The 25,002-nt window shown below is 38.2% G+C and overlaps 1 protein-coding gene across 1 annotated transcript in view; it reads right to left on the bottom strand.

Annotated features, from left to right (window-relative positions):
- Window positions 1-25,002, bottom strand: part of LOC139717311 (transcription factor 7-like 2) — a 143,872-nt gene that overhangs the window by 39,570 nt on the left and 79,300 nt on the right. Inside the window, exon 4 of the mRNA XM_071628802.1 lies at window positions 15,923-15,979. Within this exon, the coding sequence (XP_071484903.1) occupies window positions 15,923-15,979 (57 nt within the window). The remainder of the gene's footprint in view (window positions 1-15,922; window positions 15,980-25,002) is intronic.

Below are 25,002 nucleotides of genomic sequence, written 5' to 3'. Positions count from 1 at the left end.
ATACACGCATGACAAGCTGCAAGGGAAACTCTGCATAGATGCCAATATCTTCTCTCCCCCCCCCCCCCAAAAAAAAAAGAAAAAAAAAAAGATGTTGCCAAAATTGCGAATATACATGTAGATGAGTTTTGTAGGCAAACGTAGATGACGTTGAGGAAATCAGTGAAGAGATAGCATACCAATTGGTTCAGCCAATGACGACCAGTTCTATTTACATCGTCACACAGCTTGTCCTCTTCAATCCATATGCAACTCGGCCATGGTACACTCAAAAATATTTTGCTACTCTTATGATAACCCGCTGTCAATCTAATTTAGTAAGACAGCCTTATAACAGCTATTACGGAAAATGAGATATCCTTTCTACTTGGGTAGCACATAAGAAAACTAGTATACATTTATCACACCTCTAATATCACAATCAGCATCTTATGTTTTTCCAAAAACATGCAGTCGGAGATCACACGACAATACTTTGAAAGCATCGCTATCTTTAAGTTGAGAACAAATACAGCACTAATTTCATGCATACTGCTTTGCGTTGATGCCATTACAGCCCTAGGATAAGATTGTTCTCCCCATTTCCATTTTCCTTGATGTGCCGTGCACACTTTGATTCACATTCTAGTTTGCAAATTCTCTTGACAAACAAACAAAAAGTGCACCTACACACAGCGCATACACAATACACCAATTGGGGATGGGGAGAATGTTAATTTGCACATGGTTTACCACTACAAACTCACAGTTTTCAGTTTCACTTTTTCTCTGTTCCTAAAAGGCAATTTTCATTCATATTTGTTTTTTCAAATTAAAAAGGAAAAAGTATTACCCCCAAGCTCAAAACTAGAAGTGCCCCACCTTTTCCTTGCTACCACTCTCATTTGTTTAATGAAGCGCACTAGGCAAAGCTCGCCAACAAAGGACGCGTAACGTGTCTCTCCATACACCCCAATCCATTACTAGCCTTCATAATAGGGACACCCTACAAATTAGGGACTGAACTTAAGATCGGTAGCCCCTGAAATACATGTCACAGGTCCGTCTGGCCGGCAGGCGCTATTCTAGAGGAACCCAGTCCCCATCCATGGCACAACACATCGCTGCATCTTACCTGGCTTGGGCAAATATCATACAAGTGTAATAATCTTTCCTCAAGTTGGAAGCCTTTATTTGTATAGCATCACGGAGAAAGGGAATGGGGCAATTTGCTCTGTTTTTTTTTTCTCCAAGATTAATCAAACTAACACCATGATTTTATGGTCTATCTCGATGATATCATCTTGACTGGGACAATGTGGAAGATGTCTTAAGAAATTAACAAAATTACAGGAACAATCACACACAAAAAAAAATATCAAATTATGATATGACAAACACAATTTAAGGAACATTCACACAAAATATTGAAATGTGATAAAACAAAACTGGTTTGCCGAGTCATCAAATGACTGTAATACGATAATAGTAGTGGCAATTAATATTTCACAAGCTACAAAGTACATCTAGAATGAGGCTGAAAATTTTTGTTAAAATCCTTACATCCATATTGTGATATTATGCTCTTTAGCAACGTACCACAAGTGGATAAAAGTTAGGAGGCATATACGTACAGTAACAGAGGGCTTGCAAAGGGTTTTGCTGAAAATAAGTGGGTCCAACACTCTTGCCAGAACTCCAGCAAATTTCAAATTCAGGCAGAAAACCAGGTTATCGGCATTATTCCCCAACGCCATAAAAGTAGACAAGCTGGTTTTGCAACAACAACAGCAACAACAAATACAAATAATGATAATCTAGCTGGACACATTAATGCCAGATTCAGGACATAGAGTGAGGGTGTTCTAATTCTAAAATCACAATTACCATGGTGATGAGGTAGGTGATTAATTCCATCAACTCAATGCCCTTGCCGTCGTCACAGGCTGCAGCATCGACTGGTTAGAAGGCCAAGAGTGTCACAATACGGTATCCCAGAATTTGCCCATTATTTCACCCCGTCCCCACCCCTCCCTTTCTCCTTTTCCATTAATTGGATTCCATCCACATGAATAATTGACTTTACGGTTGAACCATGTCCCTTTTCAGGAACAGAAAAGGCTGGATGTCGTATGCAGGAGGATTGATACATTGAGGCACACTCTTCCATCAAAGTCATATCGTAAATGCAAAAGAAAAAAAAAATACATACAAAAACTTGGACAGATACAATCATCATCCTTTGCAAAACTACACTCAGGCGCAAAGTCATAACATATATACATTCATGCAAAAACATTAATCATCACCTCACTGCAATCAAATAATAATACTTGCTTTTGAGGGGGGAAAAAATTATTATGTTCTATCATTGCTGATTTTTAGTTCCTTTTCTCTCATTGAGGGAACAAATCTAATCCAAACCATGGTACTTGCTATCATACCTGCTGTTACAGAGAGAAGAACAAAAATATTTGTATCATATTCTATCATTTTTCATACAGAATGATGCTACATACACAAACAGATTTCTAACAAGTCTTTATCCTGATTTGGCAGTTCTGTCAACTCAGACACAAGACAACCCAGTTGTCAAAACAAAACAATTCACGCATGAGAAAAAGCCTCCCAAAACTTGCATTTCACAAAAGCCATCATGCTTGTTTCATACTTTCCAACATGAAGTGGAGCAAAGGGAAATTTGGGTCGTTTTAATTCAAAGTGACATTGTTTTTTTCTCAAATTCGAGAAATTCTGCATCTAAAGATGTGACTGTTCACTGGTCATGCTAGACTTCATCCTCTTTCCCCACCATGGCAGCACGCGGCCTACAGAGGGAGGCAGCCAAGCAGTACGACATTCCCTCCTCACCGAACCAGCCGACCCTCTGACTTAAAGCACAGATACTAAAAAAAAAAAAAGCAGAAAAAAAAACCAACTCCAAGATGTGCTCCCAGCTCTGCCACATAAATATTTTACAGCACATTATCACGCCTGATCGTACTCGGTTTGTTTAGCTGCTGCCTGGCTCGGGCTTAAATTATCAATTACACACTGGGTTTTTAATGTGTGCTTCAAAATTATGCTCACGTAAATAATCGTCACGATCTGCCCATTAAGAACCTCAACGTTTTTTTTTTTCCTCTTTTCTTCTTCTTCTCTCCCCTCCCCTCTATCTCTTTACTCTTTCTGCCACACACCCTAAATGGAATTCTGTGTGTGCAGACCATATTTCATTTCTAGTTAAGACCACCAATCCCGGACAGACCTGACGGACCTTGAAGACGCCTACGATGATAGCGGAGTCATCTTGTCTACAAAATTTAAATGCCCTAATGATGCTGTGAAAGAAAAGGGGAAATTATGCATGCAACACACCATTCTGAAGGAAACATCACCACTAGCAGTAGAGTTCTGCATCGAAAGAGATTTGGTCACGTGGCATATATTTGATATGTTATCATGGTCAGTTTGGTAAAAGAATAAAAAATAAAGAAAAGAGGAAAAAAGAGTCCATGTTCAAATAACACAGATGCAAACAAACTGTAATCTAAGCTAAATCCCAAAGGTCACTGTGATAATACTGTTACAGGAAAATGTATCCTTCAAAATACATTAAGACAGATGATTGACAACAACAAAAAAGTCAATCATGGAAAGCGATTCATGTTGCATTTAAACTTCTACCACTTCACACTAGAATGTCTCAAGGTAAGCACGGGAACTTTGAATGAATCTACAGTGGAGATGATCATGCATACGAGGATAAATCTCGTTTTCAACTACAACTCTGTCAAGAAGGACAGCATTGCTAACAATAGTGAAGCCAGCGTGGAAGATTTCCGATTCGACTGGTATCTATTAAACCAAGCGAGGGAGCCCCATCTGCCTTCCTCCTAGACCAGTGCGTGTTGGGGTAGACAGGAGGTGGGACTAAAGACTTGAACCCCGCCGCATCGAAAATCCTGCGGCAACAGTTATGGGTTGGCAGTCTAACCCACACAGGGGCTTTCACACTTACGAAGAACCTGTTATTACGTATGATCTAAAAGTGCAAGTGTTCACACACCATGTCTCATACCAGATTACTCTATGCAAAGGGCAGTGCAAGCAACGGTTAAGTCACATGCCCCATAACTTATCGATCAAATGTTTAACTCTCATACAAGAGTATATTCTTTTTACACACTATGGACTACGGCAAAATTAAATAAAATGTTAAGCTATGTTCCACAAATACGATCGTGCTTTAGCATTCAAACCATGCAGATTCAAACACACAAAAAGTTTCACGGAAAGACTTGTCCAGAAACGCTTCCAGACCAAGACTGGCCAAAAGTGATTTGAGAAATGCGTTCGAGAGGAATGCGATCCACGTTTCTACTAAGACTTAAAAACTTAACACTCAATTGGTATGTTGCTTTAAGTACATGCAAACAAAGGGTTCTTTGTAAGTGTGAACGCTCTCACTGTCCATCTCTTGGCCAATTAACGAGCAAAGACGTGCCCCGAAGGTGTGCATCCCGAAGCCCACGCACTGTTTTCCCCAATACGGGTTTTGGATCTAACCATCCCACCCAACAGGGCCTTCACAAAACTTAAAGCGAAAGATGACACCAGGTTCAGGTTGGAAGGAAGACTAAACCAAACAAACACAAAGAGCAGAAGTATAATGGGAAACTTTTGGAATTCTTCAGTTGTTCTTTTTCACCTCCCCTTTCCCCAAAAGAAAGAAATTAATATTGGTCATATAAGCACATTTGCAAATCAAACCAGGCAACGATGTCACAAGGCCATAACTTCCCTTCAGGTTAGCAATGAATATATCAGAAATTAAATGTTTTTGGTCAACAATTAAACAACTCCTCAGGAACCAGATGGGGGTCATGACCTAGGATTCCCAACGAAGCGAGCACTGCACGAAAGAAAGAATGCCACGACATTCCGGTCTTGAAATGTTGCATAACTACCATACAGATCCTATTGACTTCTATACTCATATAACATGCCCCCATCCTTTCTCCTACCGTCGATCTTTTTGTCGAGGTCGACTATCTGACCCCCTTCTCTTTCCTCTTTCCACCTCATGCAGAACCATCCTTTCCATTCTGGGCTGAATTATATGCTCTCCCACTCTATCTGTGCATCAACAAAATAGTGCAGGAGCAAAAGTCAATAAACTTTTTCTCTAGCTCTATCCCCCCCCCCCCCCACCTCTGCATTTTCTTTTTTCAGAGCCACATATCTCCTCTGCCTCGGCAGACTGAATGGGATGTATTTAATGAGTCTCGTATTGATCCAATTGTCTTTTCCGTGATCTCAATCAATACCAGCGGTGGCACTGGCCTTTTAATTGGCAGTCTCTTACTTCACAGATGACGCAACTTTTGCTTCGTGAGGTCTGACAAACACTAAGCGATTATCTCATTCACTTTAACCGATAATGAGTCCAAGAGGGCAGTCTACAGAAGTCATAATAGTGTTTGTTATCAAAACATAGACCTCATTTGCATACTGCCTCGGAGGTTAACAGTTTAAAGCAAAAGGTGCATTAAGTCACGTCTATTGGATATGAAACAAGTCATTTGGATTAAGGGCTAAAGGAATATGGATAATCTATTGGGATCAGTTTTTATTAACTGAAAATGAATCGTTGCACATATGTTGCACCTGCTCATTAGGTATTACACAATATAAACTCAAAGTCTCTTCCATTTGTTGTCACAACACATCCCAACATCATGCTAATCCTTCTTGAATTGCTGGGTAGCTATTGATGATGACTAAAAAGTATGTGATTTAAGATGATCAAACTATGTGAATTCATTATAAGCTTGAATTCAAATCCCATGCAACCTTCTTCCTTGTGAATCTGGAAACCAGTCGACATTGAAAGGAAAAGCGAACGATTCTGTTGAGCTTTTATTAAATATGACTTAGCAAAATAATCTCTTTCTCATTGAAGAATCACTTGAACTCCAAATGAATATCCATGTGTATTCATACAAACTAGTTAAGGATTATGGAATAGGGACGATCTAATCAGTTTGTGAACTGAAATATGGATTATGCACATTCAAATTGTGTTGCAGGAACTTAGGGGACCTGTTCATTAAGATACTGCAAACCATAACTCAAAGTGAGTCTCCTTCATTCATTGAAACAACACATCCAAATAACATGCCAATCCTTCTTGAATTGCTTTGTAGATATTGATGATGACTGGACATGATGTGATGTAAGACGATTGGGCTATGTGGATTCATTATAAGCCTGGGCTCAAATCCCATATAACCTTCTTTCTTGTGAATCTGGAAACCATCGATACTGAAAGAAAAACTGAACTATTCTGCTGAGCTTTTAAACACTACTTAGTAAAATAATCTATTTCTCACTCAGGTGTCACTTGAAATCCAAATGAATATCCATGCCTATTTATGCAAGCTAGTCCAAAGGACAAGGATTATGATAATGAATAAGTAATAAGGTCAAAATCTATTTTGCAATTCAAAAATTTCCCCCATTTCAGTTCTTTCTCTTCGTATGCAGCATTGGTAAATAATTGACAAAAAAAAAAGACAATAGACAAATTCTTGATGGCTACTAGTATCAAGAATGGTTTCCAAGTCCATGCCCAAATGATTTAAAAAAAAAAAATCACATTCTCTGTTTCCTACTGTTCACAATGAATAAAAACAACAAAAAACAAAGACATTACTGTGGCTTAATTAGGTTAAAGGCCAATTGTATGAAGCGGTTTAGTATGTAGACGTATTCCCACAACTCACACCTATACATCAATGTGGACTAAAACCTCTCATGGTCCCAGAGGTCTCCGTACCAGAGCTGGACAAAACACCCAAAGGAAGGGGCGGTGAAGGAGCAGGAGAGGTGATGCTGCAGGCATCGTTGGCATTCAGTCGCAGTGGGTGTCCCAATCATCGTCTTTCTTCATCAAACATCCCACATAAGTCAGGTTCACACGACGTTCCTGTAATCTTAAAGATTAACTCGTAGTTTTTAACTTTGATGATGAGCTCAGAGTTTAGCCCCATTTAGAAGCACTCAAAAGTTAGCAATCCTACTTTAATTATTAATCAATGATTTGAACCACAAGATTTCTTAGGGTTAACACTCTCTCCACAAGCTGCAGGGGGTCCCCACTCGTAGTTAAGTCTCGTGTGGACACGATAATCAACAAACTTGAAAATTAGCGTGACCTCTCCATGAACCCCAATCCTCCTTAGCTTCCGGGGTCAACCTCCAGTGCGTATGGTAAACTACAATATCATGGCATATTATTGGGCTTATTGCTAGTACTGCGTTCACATGGTATTTCTTCTGGTTCTGTAGTGCAATCACTGAGTGGGGCTATCTTTGAAATTTTTTCCCTTGAAGATTAGGTGTTGTGATGATGCGCTTCTTGTTTAACCCATCTATGACTATTCCCGAGTATAACTTGGGCAGGCATCTTGGGAAATGCGTGTTGTAGCAAAATCAGCTCGTCTCCCCCCCCCCCCCCCCCCCCCCCCCCCCCCCAAAAAAAAAAAAACCAACAACAACTAAAAGTTAATCATCAAAGTTCAAAACTTCGAATATTACAAATGTTGTGTTCACGAACAAACTGTTGTTCATACACGACAGTGGCTATTTCATCCAAGGCATATTCCCAACCCATCGCCCACCCCCCTTCACATAAAGTCACCAGCTCCTTACTTTCCACATTGTAGCCCCTGGCCATTCCTGAAGTAGCACTGCTGTGGTTGACCATCCAAATCAACTGCCCAGCTTGTCCTTTCCTCAAGCCTCAAAGGAAGTTTCCTCAAAGGAAGTTTCCTCAATCTTTTCTCCCTCACCTCCCTTGCCAAGTCTACTAGGCCTACTTAAAGAACAACAACAACCACACAAGGGGGGTAGGGGTATACACCATGGCAGCACTCGAGTGCAGCTTACCACAGATCTTAGCGGTATGGCTTCATTCCCATCTTCCGGCGAAAAATTGAATATTCACATACAGCACACATACAATAATTTCGGTACATGGTCCACAAATACACACACACACACACACACACACACATACATACACACACACATCTATCTTTACAAAAGAAATGAAGAGCACTATGTAAGTGATTAAAGGGGAAGGCTAGTAACTGATCAGTGGGAATCAGTGGAAATGCTGGGAGATGATTGTTCCAATCCTTATGGGATTCATTCAAGAGTTCATTGTATATCTATTGATGTGTGAAAATGATTTGCTTCAGAACGGTCTCATATTCAAGTAATGTGCAGATTAATGCTCCGTCACTGACCAGGCACGCTAACCTGGAAGCATTAAACTGCACATTACTTGAATATGAGACCATTCTGAAGCAAATCATTTTTACATAACAATAGATATACAATGAACTCTTGAATGAATCCCATAAGGATTGGAACAATCATCTCCCAGCATTTCCACTGATTCCCACTGATCAGTTACTAGCCTTCCCCTTTAACTGTCACACGATCATAACAACTGATTTCATGTGTGATGATTATCTGAAATTCAATCTACTTACATAATGTTCATAGAGTAATTTTTATGTATTTGTATGTGAAGAATCATATATCATGTCTGTGCATATACTGTATATGCTCGTGTACAACTGATAGTTAAGAGATATTGTACTCCCCATTACTGTAAAACGAGAAATTTTCGCGTGCATTTTAATTTCGCGAATTTCGCGAGCGCCAAAATTCGCGAAATTAAAATGCACGCGAAAGTTTTGTCTACACTACATGCATTGAACGCCAGTGGCAATTCGCAAAAATTTCATGCCGCGAAAAAGGCTGTCGATCAGCTCCAATTCGCGAAAATTTCATGCCGCGAATATATCATGTTTTACAGTATATCTTTCATATCAATCTATTGACAGAGGCCAAGCTGACCGAAAACTTAAAGATCGGAATATATTCAACGTCCCAAGAGTATGCATCAAGTTTTTCCACATAGCGATAAACACATATATACAATACATAGATGATACCAAAGATGCATGTATTAATAGCTTCCATGTGTTTCTCAAGACTCAATGAACCATGTACACATTCTATCATTGTCTGTCAGAATGTGGCTGTGATGTCATCATATCCATACCTATTCTACTCGCTACTTGAAGTACCAGTACAGTGCCGACTGTCCAACCGATACATCATGTGGTATACAACAATGCTGCTGTGGCTGATTGTGTCAGAATGCTGTACAATATCCCCTTACATCATACTCTACATCCCTTTCTGAGCAAAGTCACTTCACAGTCACACCCAGTACATACTGCTTCTCATGCTCTGCACACGAAGTAGTACATCACAGCTTATGTCACAGTAACCATGAGGGAGAAGTGAAGAGGAAGACAATCTTAAAGATGGCTCTCTCTCTATGCACATTTTTTCCCCTCCCAATCCACAATGCGACATCATTAGCCAGATTACTATCATCTCTAACATCTATCATGTCAAAACCCCACTCTTGGCCAGCACACGGCGAGGCCAGACTGTCGGCCCAGTGAGGCTGCCTCAGCGAGTCCACTGCCATCAGCTTTGTAGAGTTATCATAGATCCTTATCCCTTCTCACTATTCCGTATATGATTGGCTCTTTCCTTTCAAACTAAGGCTAAGAAAAAAATCAATTAACTTAATAGGCTTCTACATTTATTATTCTCCAGACAATTCCAAAAAAAAAAAATTCTTAAGGGTACAATTTTACATCTCTCACTGACAATGGCTAGAACTTAATAGTAAAATATGAATGGCTCACAATCAGCGCGGGGGAAATGACCGCAACATGTCACGAGTCCTACGCCATCTTGTGTCAACATTACTTACATAAATGTAGTTACCTAACATTTACATGTAGTTTACAATTTGCCATTGTAGGTTGTTGCGCTTTCTTGTGTAATATCAGGTAATGACAAATTAGCAATGTTTCTGACAAATTGAGAAGGGGAGGGGTTGTTGGAGCACAAAAAGCGTCGAAGGAATTCTTTTGCATAAATGGGATTGGATGTAGATCTGTATTCCTGATAATAATTATTCACAATTTAGCATATTTTCATGAGTAATCAAATGACGACTACATTTTAACATTACAGACATCAAAGAGTGTGAAAAGATGCAGGTAACATATTCTCTTTAAAAAAAAAAAAGATTTCAACTGACGTAACTTGTCACTAAATAAATAGGCATAGAAGTCTGAGTGGTGAGGCAGAACTATGAATGAGTGCTCGTCAAAGAAATGTGCATTTTCTCCAATTACGACATCAGGAGACCGAATGGGAGAAACCTCGGTGATCAAGAGGTCAAATGTTTAAGCGTGCCTATGAGTGACTTTAGTTGATAAAACTTGGTGATAGGTTGTGGCACACAGCAGAACAGAGAAGAATTCCACGATCTTGACTGCCTGCCACGGAGGCAACCAAGTCTCAGTTCCAGTCTCTTTCACTATTTTTTCCCCCTCTCAGAGAAGTACAAACAGAATACTGTTCACAAGCCATACTGAGAATCAAGATCGCACGCACGATTCCATAAGGAGTCTGTTCTTTCCTTTTCCCTATCTTACCCCTCCCTTGGTGTATTATAATCCTACGAGCGCTCTATCATCCCTCCTGTTCCGGCATCCATACATCAACAATTTTCAATTCCAATCACTGTCGTGCACCTTGAAGAGTTCATAGCCTTCCCCACTATCTCATAAAAACCCAAAAGGCTTGACGGTGAGGAGGAGGAGGAGGAGGGAAGCATGCTTTGTACATGCAGTTGTTCCTCGTCCTGCCACGGCCACGTAATATCACAACTTTTGACTAGTGACCCAGAGCAATTTTAAGAAAACAGCGACTGGAAATGTCACCATTTCAAAGGTACAGCAAAGAAGATATTGAGCAATGAACATCTTCTTTGCAATATATGTTTGTTATTTAAAAAAAACCTCTCACAAATCATAGTTTTTGTAGTCATTTACAATTATGTCAACCATTTCCCTAAAAGCAAGAGAGAATGTATGACAGTAATAAAAATGACAATCATGCTCCACGCTTCTAAGTATGCACTAGGCATTTTTCCCTTTTTATGTTTGGTAGGCATATGACTGGTTAGCTTGAGTTAATGCAATGTATTTCAATCATGAAAGCCCACAATCAGTCTTTTGATGCAAATTTTGAAATGTTTTTCTCAATACCATTTCAGTAACCAAGATATGCTGGGACCATCATGTCAAGGTGTAATTGGAGATATCAATATAAACCTTCATAATAAAACAAAACAGTAATAATACCAGGTACAAGGACTGGATCATCATAAAAATAATAAATAACAAACAATTTGGTGGGTTTGTGTAAATGCAGTCGGAGTAGTACAAGTAATGATTATCAAAAAAAAAATGTAAACTTATATGTGAGCAACAATAGCAAAGATAACAGCAACAACAGCAATAATGATTGAATATGGCGCCAATTGTAAATACAATAAAAAATGTTATTAATAATATTCTCATGAACAATATCAAAGGGCCAAAGGGCAAGTTGGAATTTCTTTTTCAATTGAAGGACCAGTCCTATACCAACAGAAAATCTTAAGTCATGCATGTTCTCTTCTTTTGAAATGCTTTGCTTGTCCTGGAAGATACTAAGAAGTCCTACCCCCCCCCCCCCCCACAAGAAAAAAAAAGTAAAAATATTCATGAATTTTTATAATTGTATTAATTTGAATTGTTTCAATTAAAAGTCGTGGAATTGGATACAATGGAAAAGCGTCAACAAGACTGCGCATCGAGGGACTGCAATATCTTTTACAGGTGTATCCATCTGATAGACAATATCATTTTTCACTTATTGCAACAAAACACTGCCAGCATCTTCTTGAAATTTCAAGCAAACTTGGGGACTACTATGAATACTGACTGCCGGTAAGTCAATCAATGCAATGCCTGTCTTCCGAGGGTGGGTACCTTCATTCACGCAGTACTCCTACTCTGCCACAAACTTTACTTTCTTGAGAATTTCTCTGCAATAATGCTCTCCAGACATATCCAAAATACTATGACTTGACCCACCATTTTAGAAAGGGATGTAGAATTGACCTTCACACAATCATACAAAATAACATATTCTTGGACATCTAATTTTGCTTTTAAAGCAAACAATTCGAATGAACATATGTGATAGTCATGTGACTGTAACAGCTATCTCAAACAACTGTTGGGATGATCTTGTGATAATATCAATGTTCAAACAGTCAAGCGTCCCTTTCCTCATAACAAGAAGCATGCAAAGGTTATAGGATCATGTGTTTTTCAGCTAAACACCAAACTTCTGCAAAGATTTTTTTTTTTTTAATAAGGGCATATAGTGTAATGTGCCAGGGTCTTTTTGTTTTGTCTTGTTTTGTTTTTGTTTTTGTTTTTTGTTTTTGTCGAACTCCTGTTTCTTCAGAATGCAATTCTGGAATGTCCAAGGCATGAAATCTGTTACTTCAGAAACTCCATTACTCTTGTAAAAACTGCGGAGAAACAGTGAAGTATCTATGCTCAGGAATATGTACAATTGTCATTGATATCAAGTACTTCTGCATGCAACATTATACAATAGACGATGTATGGAAGCTTCATGATTGTTCCTTTCACTGTAGGCCCTACATGAAACACACAATACAGATAAGCCTTAAAGGACAAGTTCACCTTCATAAACATAAGGATTGAGAGAATGCAGCAATATTAGTAGACCACATCATTGAAAGTTTGAGGAAAATTAGACAATCCGTTACAAAGTTATGAATTTTCGAAGTTTTTTTGCAGTAACCGCTGGATGAGAAGACTACTGCAGTGTATGAATAACTTGGATGTCACATGCGTACAACAATATAAGGAAAATATAAAGAGAATTTCACAAAATTCCATCTTTTGAAAAAAGTACACATTCCCGTGACTCGTTACCGACAAATGTTATGGGTAATATCATTCCCCCTGCCTTCAGAAAGAGTCAAGTCAAGTGCTCTTTTATTATGCGAAAAAAGTGAAAATATGTTGAATTTTCTTTTACATTTTCTTTATACTGTTGTACGCATATGACTCACAAGCTGTAGTAGTCTCCTCATCCAGCGGTTCCAACACAAAAACTTTAAAAATTCATAACTTTTGCATCGATTGTCCAATTTTCCTCAAACTTTCACTTATGTGTTCTACTAATATTGCTACATTCTCTCAATCCTTATGTTTATGAAGGTGAACTTGTCCTTTAAGTCTAACAAGCTGTTTGGCTTGCTCATCGGCAGCATTTCCTCTGGCATATACATTGTATCTCCTCATGTATAATATACAGACACTAAGACTGTTATTCTAATTCATTGTCAGATTGACTATGTGTTCTGGTTGCAACTAAAGAACCAACCTTATATGTACACAAATACAAAGCATGCTTGCACATAGCCAGGTGAAAAGCACACATGTGTGTGCACACAAAGGGGGAAAAAAAGAAGAAAAACACACATGTACACATAAACTAGGCTGTTTTCTTGAACCCCAATGAGGCAGCCGTCTCTCTATCCCTGCCCCCTTTTTTTCTCCGAAATCCCCCCTACCCACACAATTATTCATCCGTCAATGCCGTCAACACCGTCAATGCCAGTCTATGCCAGTAGACTGCACGCAATGAGAACTCCGGCACCTTCTCATGTGACCCCTGTGACCTCTGAACTGGTGCCCTTTCACCTCAGTGAGAAGGGAGTTCTATCAACAGAGAGAGAGTGTTGCTCCAACAACCACCACTGCCCCCATCCCATATCCCTGCATCAAAATCCTGGAAAACAGGTAGAAAATCACTCACACATATTAAAACACAACTGCTCTTCATATTTGATAGAGCAAAAGTGTAAAAATGGAAAAAAAAAGAAGAGAATTCAGAACTTTGTTCTTTGAACACACAGGACAAAAGAAAATATCGTTTACTCTGCTTTAAACGAAGAAAGAACAAAAAATACTTCGATACATATCATCAATTAAACCAAAAGAAATTAAGGTATTTTAGTCTTGGTTATCACAAAGTATAACTAATTGGTCTCAAGCACTTTTTTTTTCTCATTTGTTTATTTAGATTGCCACCTGAAACAATACAGAAAACAAAGATTTCATTGTGTTCAACTAAGACAGTCTTTTTTGGGCAAAGAATGTTATGTAGGGTCTTCCTATAATGCCTGCAGCTAGGGGCTGTACAGTCAGCCTACATAGCTGCAACCTGCTTTATATTCCAGTCAAAACATTGGTACGGTATTGCTTTTTGATCTGTTCAGACCAGCAGAAATCATTAGCATGGGTGGAAAAAAAAGAGGGAGTGCTGGACAAAAGCTCTTTTCAACCTCTCTACCTGCCATGGTATACATCTACACTTCACAGTAAAACTTTATAAATTCATCTGTTTTTCCACTCAAGTTGGCTTCCCAGAATCAACCGACACACTTTTCATTCCCTTCTTTGTTTGCTTGTTGTAGTTTGTTTTATTTATTATCTCTCTATTTTATCACCATTTGTTTTCACATGTAAATCTTACTACGCATGAATCACATTCTATTAAAGTGTGAGTGTATTGAAATGAGACCAGAATACCTCGATCATATCAAATGTAAACATGATGTATGGTGTGGTTTGTCTTCATGAGGATTTTCTTTGAATTCAACTGCCAAACATTTCTGGTAGACTAAATGTATCTAGAATGATCTAAAAGTGCCCACAAATGCATAATCTCTTCTTTGATACAGTAGCTTGGCTGACCATGACTTACAGCTCAGATTAATAAACCCATACCTTTTATGGATGCACTGTCAAAATGGAAACACACTTTTTATCCTACTACAGTCAAAGTTTGAGGATTTACTCCAATATCACTAATTTCCCGTAGGACATCTAGAGTTATAACATCTTCCCTTAGGCTTAACTTCGCACTTCTTAAAGTCCCTATCACCTTCAGTTTTGTCATTGTACTTCTACGTGGTTGCATGTCTATCAGTGATGCTTCTTTTTCAAAATAACACTGGATTCTACACAAGATGTTACAACAATAAAGATGATAATAATTATCATAATTACTTTAATCATTATCCTCATTATCATTATTATTATCCTCATTATTATTATTATCCTCATTATTATTACTATCATTGTTATTATTATTATTATTATCACCATTATTATTATTATTATTATTATTGTCATCATCATCATTCATTATTATTATTATTATTATCATTATCATTATTTTATCAATATTATTATTATTATATGATCATCAATATTGCTATAATTTTGACTACCATCATAATATTCAATACCCATTTCAAAAGTAGTAGCCGTATTATAGAAATCACCATTGCTACTATCTTTATGCTCCCCTTCCTGTGTCCTTGAGATGTCCCATCCCATAAGAATAGTATTCTTCTGATAAATGTAGTTTTAAAATATGTATAAAAATATGTAAATGTGGAAAACTTATTTACCATATAAATTTCATCATGACAATCTTTCTGCATTTTTTTTTTTTTTTTAAGGTGCAAGGGTGCAGACTTGCCTTATGTAGCACAGAATCTGCCTTGGCAGACAAACAAATAAAACAAATGAAGGTGCATTTATTACACTTCTTCAATTACAATAGCAGCAAAAAACAAAGATACCTTCAAATCCATGATAAAGAATCAGTAATGTGCACCTAATTCAAGTGGACCTATAAGCACTTCATGAAGTTGTAATCACCTTGCACGTATGAAACTGAATCAAAACACCGCAACACTTGCAAGAGTAACTTCCTCCATCGGTGGTAACTTATTCTTGATACATACAACACCGTGACATTTGTCAAAATGACAGAAGCCTCAAAACAAAACAAAAAAGCCACACACAAAACTTTAAAGGTCACTCACCTCTCCCAGCCGCAGAGGTGAGGGAAAGACATTTGGGACAGCACATTTGGGGGTGATCTGTGAAGAAGACAAAGAAAAACATGGCAGGATGACATTTTAAAAAGTGCATGTTGAGAATTCTCATCAAAAGATACAAGTCACACTTCCAAAAATAAATCTTTATTCCCCCTTCCGCCAATACTATCCATTGGAAATACACTCAGCAAAAAAAAGAAAGTAAACCCTTTTTCGAGTTCATATTTTTCATAGAAGATTTTGATGAAAATCAATGTATTATATATCATATCAAAGGTAATTCAATTAGTTAGTAGGTTGATACAAAAGGAAATTTTACGCATGAGTGAACACATTCGTTTTTGTCCTAAAAAGCACAAAAGTAAAAATTGCAAAAATTGACATGTTGCCTTTCATTTGCAAATGCTCTTCATGATTATATTGACAACAAAAGACCAATTTAACACAATTAAAGACATGAATGAAATAGCAAAAATAAGTTTTTGTTGTCTTTATCTCCTTATAACCTCGTGTGTTATAACCTCCAACAATAACAAAGTGGGAAACTAAAGGAGAAAATAAGAATTTTCTGTCAATTCAAACTTCAAATGAGATAGGGAGTAATATGCATAAACATGGTTAAATGAACAATTTTTTTAATTTCATTCTTTTATTTTTTAAGAATTCATAAGACATATTCAAGAAACAAACATTATTGACAATTTTCTCATTTGAAAAAAACAACAACTAAGATTTCAGCCTTTTTTAATTGTTGCTTCTTCTCTTATTTCATTTGACTTTAGATTTGACAGAATATTCCTTATTTTCTGCCATTATTTTAAGACTTCATTGATCTTTGGGGCTTTAAAGATATCATAGAGATCATAGGATTTTTTTTGCAAGTTAATTCATGTTGCTTTTTGTGTGAAATTTGTTGTTTGTTCTTACTGACAACTTGCTCAGTTTTGCAATTTTTACTTTTGTGCCCTGGACGAGAAAAACAAAGGTATTCACTCATGTGTAAAGTTTTCCTTTTTGTTAACCTACCGGGCTGAGAGCCAATTAAATTATCTTTAATATGGTGTATAATACATTAACTTTTAGCCAAATATTGTATGAGAAATATGATCTCGAAAAAATGTTTACTTTTTTTTTTGCTGAGTGTATCATAGAACATTTGAAACATGATGCTGCAATAATTGTCTGAAACAAAACAATTCTTTCTTTACAAATGATTGAATATCTCGCTCATAATGCATTCATAAACATTAGGGCTATGAACGAACCAGGACATGAAATTAGTGATCAAATTCATATTAAGAAGTCTGAAGTCTGAAGTAGCAAGTACTGTACACAGCTTGGATCTCAGTGGATTATTTTTACAAATTTGGAAGCATAAAATCAACATGCCAAACCCTTTTTTGAGCACAATATTTCACTCATAAGAGTACAGTATCATCCCAGGAGAAAAATTTATCAATTTCACATTTTGAAAAAGATTACAATACATTTCTAGTGCCAGTCAGGAGAAAACTTATCAATTTTTCATTTTGAAGATTACATTGAATTTCTTTTACCAGTGGTAATATTTTTGTTATAAAAGAAAAGGGAAGTTGTTAACCCTGATAACTAGATAAGTGCTAGACGCTCTTCAATTCTTGATTAATTTCTCGTGTTTTATTCCATAAAATGCTGTAATGTTAGTCAATTTGTGACCTCTTAGTGTTTCACTTAATGATATAAAGACAAGCTCAAATCTAACTTTCATACAGTCGAACATTCAAGAACATATTCTCGAATCTTTTAAAACGAAGGTTCAATGGCAAAAGTTACACAAGGCCTGTTACACACTTGAGTTGAGCCTGCCACTGTAGTGTACTCGATCTATGTTCACTAGATATTAAAGTGAAACCACAAATTTATCTGAAAAAGCACTTAAAGCATAATGATCTGGCATAACTACCCTGCTGAAAATCCACTCTTCAACGGAAGCGAATCGTACGTTTATAAAAAAGGGTCATTTTTGACATGATGGCTCACAGGGATTGTGTTGAGGAGTTTTATTACCAAAGGGATACAGATGCACTTTGAATGATTGTAGCAACTTCATTGAGTATTCCTCACTTTTTAAATGACAAATTTGCAACTTCAACAAGCATTTTGATGTTAGATTAATTGTACAGGATATTGACAATGCTTTTTCTGTCTCTGCTATTTGGTCAGGTGGAATCGATTACTAAATACAGGAAAAAGTTAAGACAACATCATATAATGGCCGGCAAATGTGAAATTATTGCTGAAGAATGGAATCTCCAGAGGAATGATACAGTTTAGATTCAATATCACTTTAGCTGCAATTCTGAAAGTGTATCTCCATAAAACCATTATCATTTTTTTTTTCTTACATGATCGCTTTGCTTCTTGGAGGACATGCATTTAAATTCAGCAGTATGCGTATCAGCAGCGATTCGACTGACATTTAGAAACGCGAGCATCTCAAACTCATTTGTTTAGGGTTTTCTGCCATTCTATAACATTGATGTTGTTATGACATGGCCATGTGGGCTACAAAGCATAGGTATAGGATAGCTTTGTGAAAATCACTAAGAATCATAAAAATCTTTTTTTTTAAAGAAGACAATATTTCATTACAGACCGGGCTCTTCTTCAGAAATACACAGATATGTCCTCTGAATGGTCAGTATATGTTCTGTTGCTGTTCTATTTACAGTGAAATTCAAGATAGGGACAGCATTCTGATGCTAAACAAAAAAATGATACATTTCTCTACAAATTATATCAGCCCAGACTTCTAACCATTCATGTCTCTATGGTTCAAAGAAGAAAGAAACCAGCAATAGTGAGTTTGTAAACAAATGATTTTTCATGGTTTGGTTCAGTGATGATCAAATGCAGCAGAATGCCTCTTTCCAGTCATTATTGACAATAATGGTGATGATGATATCCTATTTTTAATGTATATTACTGTAACAATTGCACTGGACGGTGAGATGTGGCTGTTTAATGAGACAGGATCCCTGGCGAAATCACTCCTCTGTATCATCAACTTCACTCTTTAACAACACAGGGTCAGATATTTTCATGGGCTGCAGAAGGGGGGAGGGGTAGAGGAGGAGGATAAAGCTGCAGCCAATGGATGGGGAACTCCCCCTCTCCCCCCCCCCCCCCCCCCCCCCCCCCCTTGGGGGGCCAGTCAGCCCTTGCAGTTTAACATATTTCCTCATTCCTAAGAATCCCTCACCACATGAAAACCATATTGCCAATGACTTGTCTGATAAAGAACAGCTTTATTCTGAAATATGCATCATGCTAGCATTTTGTGTGTGTTGTTCATGAGCACAGGCCAGTCTTCCTGCCCCCCCCCCCCCCCAAAAAAAGGGGGGGGGGGCTTTCAAGATCCAGATTTGTCATTCTTTCATTATAGACTACTGAAGTCACATGTAAACTGCATTTACAGATGTCTCATGTTTATCACATGGCTCTATAACTCAAGGGGGAAAAAAATCAAAACTTTGACACAAAAAGAATGATTTTGTTTCATTTCATTTCAGTCCTTGCGTTATTGCATAACAAGCACTGTCTGGTGGACTAGAAAACATACAACAAATTAACTATGCAAAGAACAGAAACAATTAGGAACCAAGACTCCATTTTTTAGTGAATATAATTTCTGCAAACAAATCGATCATCGACGCATCTCGTGATACTTTGTTTTCAGACATTCCTATGAAAATGAGAAAATGCACATGAAAATATTTTGGACATAATAAGGCATAACGAATGGATATCTGTGGGTGCTTATCTGACACTTCTTTGATCCTACTTGCTCTACTTCGGGCAGTTTTCTTTGATACGTCAGGTCTGAAATGTGTTTTCCTCAATCCAAACTTCAGCTAACTCCAAATCCTACACAATAACTGCAGTCCATTGTCACAATTTTATTAACATACATCTCGTTCCTGATCCCCAGTGGTTAAACTGGACAAAAGATGAAGTAGATGACTACATTCTTGGACAGGACAGAGGGCAAGCTACTGACCAGTTTGGTCGAAGCATGGACCTAATATCAATGGACTGTTCACGGCAGCCTTTCTTTCATGTAATCATCGTTGCAGACACATGATGATGTGCATCTTAATGAGTACATTCAGGTGTCTGGACAATAACGATTGTGTGATCACGTATTGTCACTAGCAAAAGAATCATTTCCCTCATTTCATTCTTGTTTTGCTGATGTGCCTTTTTCAGACGGAAATTCTTTGAATAAATACAGATGATGAGGTGCAGCAAAACCTGAGAACATGACAAATTTTGTGTCAAAAAATGGGCACTTGCTGATTTGCACATTTTCACACACGCATAAGACCTTGCCTAATGGCAAGATATACCTGTTCTCTACCATTACCGTCCCTTTTTGCTCTGGAATAAGCTGCGGAAGTGAAATATTGAGATCACAAATGACAATCATTCTGCCAAAATGTTAACTTTCTTTAAAAAAATGCCTGCTTCTCCCAAGCGAAATTGTTTGAGGCATGATTTCCTAATATACACCACAACTGCACATTCACTTTACTTGATTTTTGTGAGTTATTTTCTTCTGCGCGTATAGTTTTAGATTTCTAGAATCTCCGTCTTGTTCTTCTCCCGGCTTGCTGGCGGCGACGATGATGGGATCAAAGCAGTGAAGAATGTTAAAAATGTCTTTGTGGCGTTTTTGAGATGTACAGGTGCATGAATTAATTAACGATACGATGAATGTCCTTGTATATTGGGTCCATGGTCTGAGAGAGACACATGAAAGAGCTTGGTATACTGTAAAACACAATATTTTCGCGGCATGAAATTTTTTTCACGAATTGGGGCCAACGGCCTTTTTCGCAGCATGAAATTTTCATGAGTTGCCTCTAACATTCAATGCGTATAGTGTAGACAAGAACGTTCACATGCATTTTAATTTCACAAATTTTGGCTCTCCCGAAATTCGTGAAATTAAAATGCACGCGAACGTTCCTTGTTTTACAGAAGTCCGAAGCCGTGTCATGCTTTCTTCCTTGGGACACAAAAATTGAGAACACAGTCATTTTGGGATCAGATGTACCCTTTCATAAAATCATTCGGTCGAAATAGTTTTCCCAACACCTTCCATCCTGTTTCCCCAAGTGAATGTCCACTCCCGTGGAGAAAAGTTCAAAAGAATGGAAAGGCAATGGTGAAAAGCTAATCATCTTTCTGACGCCCTTCCCCGTCGGACGTGAATACTTGCTCCGGATTCCGGCGTGTTGATGTTTCTGACTGCCTTAATATTCATGATCGGCGATCAAATATTAATGGCGAGATGCTGTGATTTGATGATCAGGCAATAAGCACCAAACTTTGCCTCTAATATCGCAAGGACCCGTTAGAAAAGCCTGGCTACTGAAATATTCAGGGGGAATTTCCTCGGCGGTAGAAAATTAGCGACACCCAACGCGCAAACACGTGACGCAATGCTGCGAAAGCGCTCCCATAAGGCCTTGCACTTCTTCTGCCAGGTGCGAGGCTGTATCCTGCTATAGTCTCCCTCAAGGCTCATCGCCTCTATAATTCATCAGGCTCATTTGATTTTGATGGTCAGACCCAGAGCACATCAGGAGTGGACCCTTACAAATGGCTCTATAAATGACTTGTCATCTTTCGGGACACAGGATCGGCATGAATGTCAAGGCAAGGAGTTGACAAACTGAAAGGGAATCTGAAGTTGGATGCAATATGTCCATTTTGCCATTGCATGTTACTTTCACCTTTCTACAATCAAGTATGAACAAAACCTGATTAAAATGATTTTTCTCTATCAAAACCATTTTTTTTTTTTTTGGGGGGGGGGGGGGGGCTTGTGAATATTCACATCAGCAGTGTATAGGTGCAAACACACCTGAAATAAACTCATGTGAATGTGAATTAAAAAAAAAAAAATGAACACACCCACCCATGGTACACTCGTTGGGCCTGTCCACACAACCACATCTTTAAACCATACATCATTTTCGGTGCATGGTGTGGAAGGGCCGTATATTTATGTTCTTGTTTGTTGTAATATCATTTAAATGCTCCAATTCAGATGGTACAAAACACCATCTCCATAAAGGCCATCACTGCTAAATCATTGCAACTATACCCTAATTTTGAAAAGAGGGGGATATGATATTTTCTTTTTATTTAAAGAAAGAAATTTAGTGAAGATACGTATGTGTACAAGTCAATGTGAGACTTGTGATGTTGTAACATCATTACCTGATCTCAGGGATGGAATTGTGATCAAGTTCACTCCTATCTGCAAAAGCATGTGATTCAAACCCTACGAAAGAATCAAATGGTTTTGAAAAACCTACGACAGCTAGTAGGGGAAGACTCTACTCTTACAGACCAGGGCCCCGTTTAATCAAAAGATATAATCGATTACAAATTTCCTTAACACACAGGCTGCCGTAGACATATGATAGAAATCAACTACATAATCAATTATAACTCTTCATAAAACAGGGCCCAGCCATCATCATATTAAGACAGAAACACATAGGTGTCAAGGCACTGATACCACTGTCGATTAATCCTCGACTACGTATATCTGTGAGTTGAGAAGACCAGTGCAGCCTGTTAATTGAAAACTCATTCTTTACTACCACTCTCCTCACCCAGCCCCCTCCCCAGTCTCCGTGGACTATCCAATGTACTTTTTTTCCCCTCGAAGTGCAGAGGTCTCAATGTCAAGTTAATTGGGCTGTACGAAGCTATCAGAGCAGAAAATGAAAATACATTAAACCCAGTTTTTACGCTCCACAAATTTCAAAAACATTTGTTCTTCATTTCCCCTCATCCATCTCCTGCGTCATTCCAGAGAGGTCTGCCTCTTTCTCATCCAGTTGCAATCATTCTTTCATTCATTCAATCTGCATTTTCTGTGTATGCTTAATGATCATTTCAGCCAGGCTTGGGTGTGCAGTAAACATGTTTTTGTTTATGTCTTGAACTTGATGAGCGGGGCTTGTGTTCGCATCCACATCTTCACGAGTTCAGGTGTGATGATAGTTAGCTTGTAGATAAATCAAATGTTTTTGGGAAGAGTCTTCAATAGATCAACATTGAGAAAGCCTTGAAACACAAAATCTGCATACATGTACAAGAGACAACCAATTTCAACAAAGGGCAAAAAGTTACCTGGAATGCTTGGGAGAGTAGAAGACTAAAAACAAAAAATAATAATAAACCCTGTAGAATGTTCTTGGGGTATGTGTCAACTCATTGACGACATTTCATGCGTCTGTACCTCCGAATTACATCACAAATTCCATGGTCTCTTCAGAGGTTCACTTTTCTACTCTTTCTCTTTTGTTTCTTCATTCATTTTCTTCTTGTCTCTATGACATCATTCATTTGCCATCATCATACTCTTGGGAAATGACATACTGTAATTACTCATGAAATTAAGAAGTGTCCGTCCCCCAAATCTACATTGAAATCACACCCACTTATTCTCCTACTTCCTGCCCTGAATTGGCACACACACACACACACACACACACACACACACACATACACACACACACACACATACAAACAAACACATTTCATTCAGTAAACACAGGATATTGGAGGACCAGGGGGTTGATATCCTTGTGAAGCCAACACTACAATTTGTATCTTGCAGGAATGAAATGACAAGTAAGCAACACAAAGGCCAAAGTTTGGCCAATGTTCAGAAAACTACTTTGAAATAAGTTTTAACATAAATGACCATAGCTAATCCATACCTACTAATAAACCATCTACATTACATGACCTTTATGCCCTAAGACATTTATGAAGACTCCTTGTTTGGAAATGATGGCTGTGGAATTCCAATGATTCACTTTTACATCAAGTTCACTTCGCTTTCTTCATTACCAGTACATCACGGTCATGAATTAATGCATACCATCGTGGACTTAAAAATCATAGTCTACTTGTATAGGATACTACCAGCATTGTTCTCTTTACCCTATAAGCTACTTTCATTTCTTTCTTACCATTGTATCACATTCATAGAATTGCATTTACAATACTCAGAGAAGGTCATTGCATGCATCACAATACTCAAATCACAAAGTTCCATCCAGCCGGAATTGCCACAAAAAAATTCATTTTCAGGCACTTTTATAAGTAGCTGGGATTACATAAAGAAGGGAATTTCATGAACCCTGTTCTCTGCATGTTTCTTCCCATTATATCTCTGGTCTCTTTAATACCCCTTTCACACTAGTCACTCCGGAGATCATCCTGGCGATTCTACCAGGGTATCACACAGGGGAACATCCACGAGAAATTTCTTCCAAACTAGCGAATGAGTTCCCGCTTGAATTTCTCTCGCCCGCTCTTCAGCAGTGCACGTACATGCTATGGCACATGCGCGAACGGTTCACAAGATGTTGTTGGCAAGCTGACCATAGATGCTTTTCTCCCGATAATTCACTCGCGATGTCTTCTAAGTAATAGCCTCACCTCCAGGATTCACGGGGACAACTGCGAGTTTACCAGGGATGGTTTGAGGGTTAAGATTTATGGAAAGTCACAGAGCATTTTAGCCAGGAATTTACCTATGATGCCTTTCATGCTACAGCATAAGTCAATTCTTGGGAAAGCTTGGGGGAAGTTTGCTAAGCGTGAAAGGGGTACTGAATCACACCGACAAAATAATCTGCAAAGGCAAAATATGAGGGAGATCCAGAGCACGCCATGCTGCTCAGAAGTAACATATGTTTGCTCGCTGAAAAGCGTTTTGATTACAGCGTCCTCCCTCGACAAATTCAGTGGGTATTAAAAGAGAGGTGGAGGACTTCTGATTTCATGTGCATCCGGCCAAGACAATCACGGGTCACTTTTGGTCATTTTGCCATCTGCATCCCCTTCATCAACATTGACCGCCCTGCTATCATCACTTCGCACGTTTCCAGGCTTGGATGTGGTCGTTATTGTTTCTTATTTCCCTTTTCCTTTTCTGGAGGGCCTTTTTTTTTTAAAGGTTCTTACGACATTGACACACTGACAGATGT

The sequence above is a fragment of the Diadema antillarum genome, unplaced genomic scaffold (assembly GCF_040938485.1).
Source record: "Diadema antillarum isolate AM-2024a unplaced genomic scaffold, OU_Dant_1.0 scf00000074, whole genome shotgun sequence".
In the NCBI taxonomy this organism is placed as follows: Eukaryota; Metazoa; Echinodermata; class Echinoidea; order Diadematoida; family Diadematidae; genus Diadema; species Diadema antillarum.
Note: the sequence above shows the minus strand (reverse complement) of the source record. Positions and strands in the feature narration are given on the sequence as shown.